The sequence below is a fragment of the Trachinotus anak genome, unplaced genomic scaffold, assembly GCF_046630095.1.
Source record: "Trachinotus anak isolate AG129_WGS33_773 ecotype Australia unplaced genomic scaffold, CSIRO_AGI_Tana_v1 ptg000004l, whole genome shotgun sequence".
In the NCBI taxonomy this organism is placed as follows: domain Eukaryota; kingdom Metazoa; phylum Chordata; class Actinopteri; order Carangiformes; family Carangidae; genus Trachinotus; species Trachinotus anak.
In genome coordinates, this window is record NW_027273855.1 from 4,564,165 (window position 1) to 4,574,261 (window position 10,097).

The 10,097-nt window shown below is 39.6% G+C and overlaps 1 protein-coding gene and 1 long non-coding RNA gene across 2 annotated transcripts; both read left to right on the forward strand.

Annotated features, from left to right (window-relative positions):
• Positions 1-113: 113 nt before the first annotated feature.
• On the forward strand, positions 114-2,217 carry LOC139620138 (uncharacterized). Its single transcript, XR_011690748.1, has 3 exons — positions 114-284; positions 600-835; positions 1,177-2,217. It is a non-coding gene; the product is annotated as an uncharacterized lncRNA (long non-coding RNA).
• Positions 2,218-4,960: 2,743 nt separating this feature from the next.
• szrd1 (SUZ RNA binding domain containing 1) lies at positions 4,961-10,095 on the forward strand. The gene is made up of 4 exons (XM_071475374.1): positions 4,961-5,116; positions 6,438-6,487; positions 7,216-7,485; positions 7,854-10,095. Exons 1-4 carry the CDS (start codon positions 5,069-5,071, stop codon positions 7,963-7,965), a joined length of 480 nt encoding a protein of 159 aa, XP_071331475.1. The 5' UTR covers positions 4,961-5,068; the 3' UTR covers positions 7,966-10,095.
• The last annotated feature ends 2 nt before the right edge of the window (positions 10,096-10,097 follow it).

The window sequence follows — 10,097 nt, forward strand, 5'->3', positions numbered from 1 at the left end:
AACACTAAGCATTTTTGCAGTCCAGTATCCGCACAGGATGTAGTGAAACCGGAGACTAAGTTTGAATTGCCCTTTATCACTGAGTTGGAGTCATATAAGGAGGTGAAAGACAACAGTTGGATTCCAACCAATGAGTTTATGACAGACTGACCTCAGTGAACAAGTGAACTATGGCCGAGGTCTCATACCAAGCAGGAGGAATGGCTCTCTGAGTCTCAGTCGAGGCTTTAAAAGTGCTGGAGACCAGAGCTTTGTGGGCAGGTTGTTGACTGCTTCAGACTCAGGTGAGTACAAACTGAGTTTATTTGCATGTGGAGATATCAAGTGAATTCTGAGTGACAATCAACCAATCACTGCCTTTTGAATCTGATTATTTCAGTCATGTGGTCTGATTAAACAACATAAACCCTTGATTGACATGATCCATCTCCATCCAAACTAATTTTAAACGTGTGTGTAAGAGACATGTAATCACACTTTGATTAAAGTGCATTCTCATGTATTACAAGCAGCAGGTTATTAAGTTCCTCTCAAATTCCTCTCATTACTCTCCATAATGATTTTTAAAAACTCTTTTTGTCGTCTCTTATTGACACCAGATCTCAACATTTTGTTGCACACAAACAACTCTTCATCCTCTCAGTGTCAGAGCGCAGAGTTTGTGTGTCCAGGCTGAGCAGAGGAGCGGCGAGTGAACAGTGATTCCAGGCAGCAGTTAAACCTCTGAGCAGAGGAAGGACATGGAGCCCAACAGTGCCGGCAATGTGCAGTATGATCGCTGGAACGAGGACAACATCAACATGAACGTGGAGGCATCACAGTCAACTACGATGAGGTGAAACAAAGTGACACATATTATAATAATAATAATGATTATTATCATTTTTATTATTGAGAATTTTTCTGATACTGTTCATGAGCAAACCTAAAGAAATGTAGGAAAATGTGAATGACATAAAACCAAATACTGGGATGTATGTAAACTGTATGAGTTATGAGCTGGATGGGGTTGACAAAGGTTAATTTTATGTCACAAAATATAATATTATCTTTTAAACCTTTTATCAGTGGAATGTTATAGTACTAGTAGACTTTTGAAAAACTTTGCCGCCAATTAAAGTTCAACATCAGCTGCTTTACCCCTTGAATCTGCCTCCTTTTCTCCAACATCTGCAGGATCTACAACAGACTGTGTGTCGGCAGGACGGGAATAATAGTGAAGACAGCAGGAGCTCTGGTTGCTCTAGTGACCATCTACATCATAGGATATGTGACAGGATACTACGTCCATAAGTGCTGATGGCAGAGCCCAGCAAAGGAAGAGAAGCGCTCAGCCACTCTGAATAAACCATGAATTTAAAAGACCATGTTGACATGACAATAAGGCATTTTTCCATCAATCTGTTCAGTCTTACAGAAAATTATACAATTGAGGATACATGTAGGACTTTGTAAGTAAGACTTCATAATTAATACAGGGAAACTGAAAGTTGTAAAAGTGTATTTTTTAAATTATCTATATGCTGATGAAGACCTGTTGTTTTGATAAAAATGCTGTGTTGCAACCATGCATCAGCAATCAACTGAATTTCAGAACAAAAGAACAAAAGTATCAAACTGTGTCTTGCCAAGTACAGGAATTATGTTTATATCTTATACTTGAATTCCATTCAGGGGATGTGATGTAACAAAAAGTTAGTGCAGTGACAGCAGCAGTCATAGTTAAGAGGAGGCAGGAGCTGACTTTAACTCTGACTGGTGCCAACATGCTGCTGTCACTGGCTTCAGGGTCATAAGTGTGGAGGGTCCAAGAACAACACTGATTTTATTATATTTGTTCATCAGACTCTTGATTTGGTTCCCCACCTTGTGTAACTAATACATGGAACTCTATTTTATTTAATTATTAGTTAATATTCTTAGTATCACTGATTAGTATGTGTCAGATCCTTTTGGTAAAGCAGCAGTATGTTTCCTTCTCTCAGAGATACCTCTTGATCGACTGATAGGTTTGGGGGTAGCAGGTTGAAGCAGTCCCATTTCGACTTGAAGACAGACCCATTGGATGTTTTGACCAATGAATGTTTAACATTTAATATGAAAACAAGTTTTTACAACCAAGCAAAACTGAACAATTGATTCTGAATTGTTGAAATGGGTTTGCTCTGCAATGAAAACTCATTTCTGGATTTCAAATAAATCTACCTCTTAATTTCACACATTGTCTATGTTTCTTTTGGATGCATTTCATTCCCCTGTGGCAGACGTGGCCCAGATGTTGATTGCAGTTGTGTTTGTTACTTTTCTGAAAATTCACCATTGAGGGTACAGTATCTGATCTGCCATGGCCATTGTGGACATATGGAGGTGAAAGTTTAGAGTAGGAAATGATTGTTGTATATTGCCATCTTACATGAGAAGTTTAAAACTCAAGTCATGTTTCAGAGCTGGGTGATTATCCTTGTGGCCTAAATCAGGATCATCATACAATATATGGCAAAGATTATTTAAATGTTCTTTGTGATGAGCTTTTGACCTCTGAAGACAATTTCCCTGCCCTGTGCACTTCCAAAGCCCTGGAAGTTGTTCCAGAAATCCTTATTCTCCTTATTCCTTATTCTTCAAAAATTGCTGGAAACATTTCCATAAAATCTGTACTTGATATTCATTCATTCATTCTCAGATGATAGAGTCAAATATTTTATTCCACCATCAGGACAAAATGTCAGCTATGCACACCAGATATCTAATTCTTCACTAACACCACTACAGAACAGTATTGTACTGTAACCTCCCCCATTTAGAATCTAGAAGTGTAACATGGATGCATTTTGTTAGTATGTACCAACAGTACAGTGTTTTATATGCAACAGGAAATTATACATCACATCCAAGACTTGTTGGTCTAAACCCTGCTGCCAAAGTTCTGATTACTTGCACAAATACTCTGCATGGCAGTTAATTGAGATTTAAGACTGAGTGATCCAGATTATCCAAGAGCGTCAGCACATCCGACAGAAGTGGTGTTTTCATGCAGACAGGTTCAACTCGTGAACTTAAAAAACCAATCTTTGGGCATCTATCTAATCTGTACAGTGTAATCAGCTGATCATGCAAACATGTGCATTATACAATACCAAATATCTATATCATACCCTGAAACACACACTTCTCTGACTACAAGAAGACGATGAGGCAGATAAGAAAAGCTGAAATGCATATAACTTAGGTCACTGGGTTCATTTTGTCAACATCAGCTCCTCTATATCCGTCCAAATCCCTATGAGAGCATAAAATGTAAAAGAATCTCTTATCTGAACACAGTTATGAGGAGGAAGCAGATATAATACCGGTAGCAATAAATCAACATTTCTGTGTGTAACCAGTCCTGACGAGCTAGTTAGTCAATGGACAAAGTCCTATAAAAAAAAAAAAAAAAACAAAACACAGTGCATTGTTATCAACCAGTGTCATGTTCATTTTGGACACCTTCAATATCATGTAAACCACCAGGGTCTTATTTGTGCATCTAGATAAATAAATTATAAATAAATATCTATATTTGTATATTTAGACATATTTAGATAAGATAGTTGTATGATGTTATAGAGACTGTTTTACTCTATTAGAGAACAGAACAGATTCATTTCACCTGTGAGAAAGACAAGTGTACAGGTTACAATCACACACATAGATGCGTTCATGCACTCAACTAATTTTTTCATATATCACAATACTTGCACAATACGTCATTTGAACTACTTTACATACTTTTTGTGTTTGCCAAATCCTTTTCTTATCAACGTCAGGCAGCCTTTGCATGTATGAAGGCAGGCGATCCAGATGACCTACAAACTACCAAATCAAGTTGACAAACCAATGCTGCCCTCATGTGTCCAAACAGAAACAGCCCTGTCACAACAGAGCTAACTGAAAGACTGCTTGATAAAACAATATCTTCTTTGTGCCAACAATCCCAACCTGGCCATGAATATCAATGTATTGTTCTTGGAAGTACTGACATTTTTCAAAAGGGGTGCAGCTCTAGAAATAATGTGACTGATACCTCTGAGAGGAATGACCTGACTGGTTGTGTATGGGATACTCTGAGCCTAATGCTAATGTTACATTAAACTCTTATCACACTCCACGAAAGTGTGGTATCAGAAATATGGATCAAAGGATATCAGCATCAACTCATAATGCTAGCACTATGGCGTATATGTTTATACGGAATATATAGTACATGAGAAAGGATGTCATGTGGCACAACTGAGCAGAAATACTCCCATTTACATATAATTTTCAGATCAGACATCTCAGTGGACAAGGCAGCTGTTCTTCAGCACCTCTGACAACAGTATGGCTTCATATCATTTCTACAGTGTACCTACAAAAAGGTCAGGATTGCCAGAATCAACCTGACAGGTCAGTGTGTATTTATGGGCATGAGATCTGCGACACAGAATCATTTATTGAAATATAGAATCTGTTCGTCACATCTGAATGTTATAATTGCAATGGAATATACAGGAGGGTGGGCCATAACAATGATGGAATAGTCCCACTGTTCAATATACCATGTTTAGAGGGTCATGACAAACTTGAATGCTGCAGTGAATATTTTTTTCTTTGCGATGTAAAGAGTTACAATCATAGAAACTAAGAAGATATGCAATAACACTATCATCTACCATACTTAACCTCGTATTAACAAATTCAAATTGTGTCAAGGAAGAAATGGTGCAGTAGGTGTTTCAGTTCATAATGTCTATGTTCTGTTATTTACGTGGTGACGTGTGTGAGGAGAAGAAGAAGAAGCAGAAGAAGAAGAAGAAGAAGAAGCAGAAGAAGAAGAAGAAGAAGAAGAAGAAGAAGAAGAAGAAGAAGAAGAAGAAGAAGAAGAAGAAGAAGAAGAAGAAGAAGCCATTTCTGATCAGCTGTGCGGAGGGGTGAGATTCTGTGGGGAAATCCGTCAGTGTGATGTCACGGGCAGCAGACGGCGGAGAGGCGGGTCTGCAGCGGTCCAGGACGGCCTCCTCCACAGCGTGTCTGAGCAAAATGAAACATGGATGAGGAGGTCGCCGAAAGTTGGGAGGAAGCTGCTGACAGTGGGGTAAATAATGAAGGGCTCAATATATCTTCACTTAAATGCGAATATCATTTTAGTGACTTATTTATATCTACGTTGTTGGTTTTAAAAGTTCTTCTAACGTTGTTCCTTGTTAACGACTCCCACGGGCCAACAATGTGGCTAATGCTAACGCTAGCTTTAAGAAACTTGGCATGCTAACGTCAAGAAGCTAGCGAGGGAAACGGGTTTAATATGGACTTACCTAACTAGTTAAGTGGTGTTTGTTATTTCTAATTCTAATGAAATAAAGTTAAAACGTCTGGTTATTAGTTAACGAACACGCACGACGCCAGCTAAGCCCACTGAATTAAACGTTTAGCCAGTTGAAATGCTAAGATTGATGTTAGCCAATGCTAAGCTAACTGTAGATTACTTGGCTAACGTGGAAAATGTTACACTGGAGCTATATTAATTTTACTTACTGGGAAATATTCACTTTTCGCACAAGACGTTTGTGTTTCTACTCGAGTCTTATATCCAATTCGGCACAGCGTTACATTTTATAACGCCAGCAACTCCTACTTTGGGAAAATGTCAACTCGAACATTTTCTAGATCGACCAACCGAACCGTTCTGTAGACGACGACTAGCAGCACCGTGAATCAGTTCAGACGGTCCATTATTATTAAGTGAAGATGGGTAACTTCGCAAGATCAACATTAGCTTTCATTTTATTTAATGGAACCTGGCTCAAATTATTCATGCTATAAGGATAGCTAGCTGAATGCTAGCTCGCTGAACTAACTTCGTGGTTTCCTGTTAGGTTACAAGGCCAAGCTATTGGTGGACAGCATTTTCGGCCATATTACCAACTACTTGTCGGGTAGCGGGTTAGTTATGTCGCCAAACTGGGGAGTTGTTGACATTTAGGTAAAGATTATCTGAACGTTAGCCGTTGTCGCGGTAGTCTGGCAGACCATCCCTAGCTGGTGACGTCAAGAACGTGGTTGAGAAAAAGTTGGCCGTAACGTTATCAACTAGTGAAGCTAAAGTTACAAATCCTTTTCACGCCTCTGATTATGGTTAGTCGGTGGAAAACGCGATTAAGAGGAAGCTAGCTAACTTTATTTTTACAGGTTTAGGTGTCAACATCAGCCGGCTAATGTTGGTAGCTGAGCACTCGCTCTGTTATGACTTGGCAGCTGTCCTACACATGTATAAATAGCTTGTAACTGAATCCTGCTTTCCATCCACTCTTCGGCTTGCTTAATACCTTGCTATACTTTTTTCCCCCATCCATAATCGAGCTGCCTATGTTGTTTGTTTACATGAATACATGTTTGACTTATTTTTCCCTCCACAGGAAATGGAAAAACGGTTAGAAGAGAAGCTAAGGATCAGCCAGAAAGAAAAGTAAGGCTTTAAAAGGAAGAGGAAACGTGGTCCAAATTTGTGACGCCTCACTTTCTATTCAAAACTATACTGTTTTATTCATGTTTGTTGATTATCTGTAAAAGTACACACCCAAACATGGCAGGAGACTTTTTACACTGAGTCCATATCATGACCACTACTAACTTTATTTAAATGGACTGAGTACTGGCCAGACATGACTGATCTACAATTACAAACTGTGTCTTTGTCAGTGTTATCAACTCCGTTTTTGGCACCACAGTAATACCTCTGCTCATGGTTCCTGACATAAAAATGATCCAAATAAGTTTAATGCAGTGTTCAGTGTAATGTAGTGTTGAGATTTTACTTTGTGGAAAAAACGGCACTGCTACTGGATTCTGTATTAGTAGATACCTTGACTTGAGGTATTGATATCAGTATCAGGAGCAAAGAAGTTGGATTGGTATATCTCCATTTATTTCACATGAAAATCAGTGAGCTGAATTGAGGAACGGATACTAACAATTTTGAAATTGTCTTAAGACATGTTTTATGACATAATGGAACTTGATGAGCAAGGAAGAAGTGAATATACTGAAGTGAATAAATGTGCTGAAGTGTCTGTCATAAGTTTTTTGGCCAAGGACATATCTAAGCACTGCCCCCCTCTATTTTATGTAATGGCCTCTTTCCGTCTGTTGTATCACTAACTTTGTGTGGACTGTGTCCTGTTGGTCTGTTTTCAGGGAGTCCAGTAACAATTCTTCACGATCTCCTTTGAAGACTACCATGGTGATTCAGGACGATTCTCTTCCAGCAGCACCCCCACCTCAAATACGCATTTTGAAGCGGCCTGCAAGTAACGGGTCACTGGGATCACCCTTGAATCAGAACAGGCCTACCCCACAGGTTAAGTCTCTGGCTCAGCGTGAGGCAGAGTACGCAGAGGCCAGGAAGAGAATACTGGGCAGTGCCTGCCCAGAGGAGACGCCTCAGGACAAGCCCAACACTGACAGGTAATAATCCACACAGCCTGATAAAGACTTCCAAAAGGGAGCGTGTAACTGGTGGGTTCTGCTGAAGACTTTACTTTTTGTGATCTAAATATTCAACTTATTCACCTTAAAAATCTAAAAAAATCTAGAGCAATAACTTAGTATGCAGAAAATAGGCATAAAAAGTGGGACTACTTCCAAACAAATCCCAGATGAATTTTCTGAACCCACATGTTAACAGGATTGCGAGGAGCCTTGTTGACCTCCCCTCCTAGTGTTACTTTTTTGGTATCGTGATTTAGACTGCAGCTGACAGAGGCACGTTGTTTTTGTCTGGCACGTGGAAAAGGCTGTCTCTAATTTATTCCTGTTTCCTCTCTTTCTGCCAGGCCAGGGCGCAATAACTCTACAATGCCTTCAGAGGACACCCGATCAAACAATCACACTGTCCGGCAGCCAGCTGGTCCAGACGGCACCCAAGGGTTCCGACAGCACAGATAAGTGGGCCCCGGGCCACCCAGCCATTGAGAGGAGAGAGATCAAAGACCTCCTGAGAGCAAAGACAGCACTGTATTCTTAAACTCACTTCCTTCAGTTCCATGATATCAGATGGGCAGTGAATGCAGCCACACTGCTGCTCAGCTCCTCCCACCAGCAGTGGTGTGGAACTGACAGGGAGCGAGGAACTCTAGGAGGAAGTCAAAAACGCTCTTTTCTCTCCCCAATCCAGTCTGTTTGACACTGTGATTATGGACATCTTCTGGACTCACTGTGATGATCCCTTTAAGAGACGCCCCTCACCTCCATCTCTGCCCTCCTTCAGTCCCCAGCGGCTCCGTCTCAGGATGCCTGCACGGCAGTGGAAAAGACTTTATCAAAGGATGGCAGAGAGAGGAGGAGACGTGATGGGCCATAGAAAAATGAGATGAGCTGGTACTTGTGCAGCAGCTTCTCCCCAGCAATAATACCACACATCACTTCTAACACCTTTCATGTTTTTAATTTTTCAGTTGTTGGCTCACTAAATTTTTATCTTTTAGGGATGCTCTGATATCTACTGAGTACAGATTAAAATATTAAACATTATACATACACCACTAAGAATCTGTTAATTGACACAGCATTTAACATTGATATTTTTACAAATAAACATAATATCTGCAGTTCCTGTGAAATGGGAAACATTCAAATTTTCCCAATTTGTTTTGTCGTAAAATTGTCCTAAATGACATGGTTTGGTTTCTCAGCAGTTAGAACACAGACGCCCTGGAGCGCATCTTGTGGTGTCAGATCTCCCACAGTGAGCTCACCACTAATGCAGAGTATTTAACTGGTACCTGTCCGGTAACTGAGCTGTTTGCATTATCAGTGCACCCCTAATATGTTAATTGCCATTTGTTTTTAAAAAAACTTAGGGTAAGGGTCTTGTGTGTCAAGTTGTATATCTGACAAGTTCTGTTTACGGTTTTTGTTTTTTAATTAATCTTTAAAGCTGTTTTCCTTTGACTGTCCCTTCATTATTTCTATTTAAAAGTAAAAGCAAAAAAAAAAAGAAGACAAGTGAAGAGGAGATTGTGGATTCAAGTCCATTTTTAAGTAGCTTTTCTGCCTTTTTGTATGAGATGGCAGCAATGTCAGAGCAGTATTTTAATCAAAATGAACCAAAAGCCCATTTTAAAATCAACCTGTATACATATATACACACACATATATATATATATATATATATATATGTGTGTGTACTGTATATATATCAGGTAATTCAGATGTCATTATTTGAAGGTGTTGTTAGCAGCAACTCAAGGGAGGTTAAGATGGGGGAATGAATTTACTGCTGTACTTCACAAGCTGCGCCGCTGTCTCTCCACCTCGTCAGCGCAGTGCTCATTTCATCATGTCCATCACTGACGTACAGCATGTAGGAACTCAGGTGCAAGCGAATGAGACTGAATGAATGAAATGAACGAAGATTGTATTTTTCCAGCAGGTTTGATTGCTCAAACAGCAAATGTCCATATTTAAGCTTGGGTTGGCACTTTGTTAGGGAGAGTGCTATGCAGAGTGTGTAGTGAAATCTAACTGAAGCGATGTCCACGTCCCAGGATGAATGAATTAGTTTTTTGTCATGTTTTTTTTTTTTTTTTTCTTTTGTTCTTAACTGTTGGCATCTTGGTCACAGTATGAAATTGTAACACCACTCCCATGTTCAGTAACTGATGGTCCACTCCTGAAATGGAACATGTAGACACAGCTGGATGTGAACCAGAGAGGTAGCAACTACCTGGCTGTCCATTGTGCCCAATAGATGTAATTAGTTTTTCACATATATTTGTCCGAACAGAGAAGAGATCTCAATAAAGCCATATTCAGTGGTGCACATCATCAGTTCTAATAATGGTTGAATTCAGCTTGTGCCTCCTGTATCACATCTTTACTTCCAGGTTGTTGATTTTATTACTGTAGTTCAAGAAAGTGAATATATGTGAGGGAGAATTCACGATACTGGTAAGAGACTTTAGTTCAGGAAATATAGCGGCAGAGCAGGAGACAGACGGGTTTAAATGAGCTCTGAGTGAGAACACAAACTGCCTGTAAATACTGATTTAATAAAATGATTTGTCAAAAAAGTCATT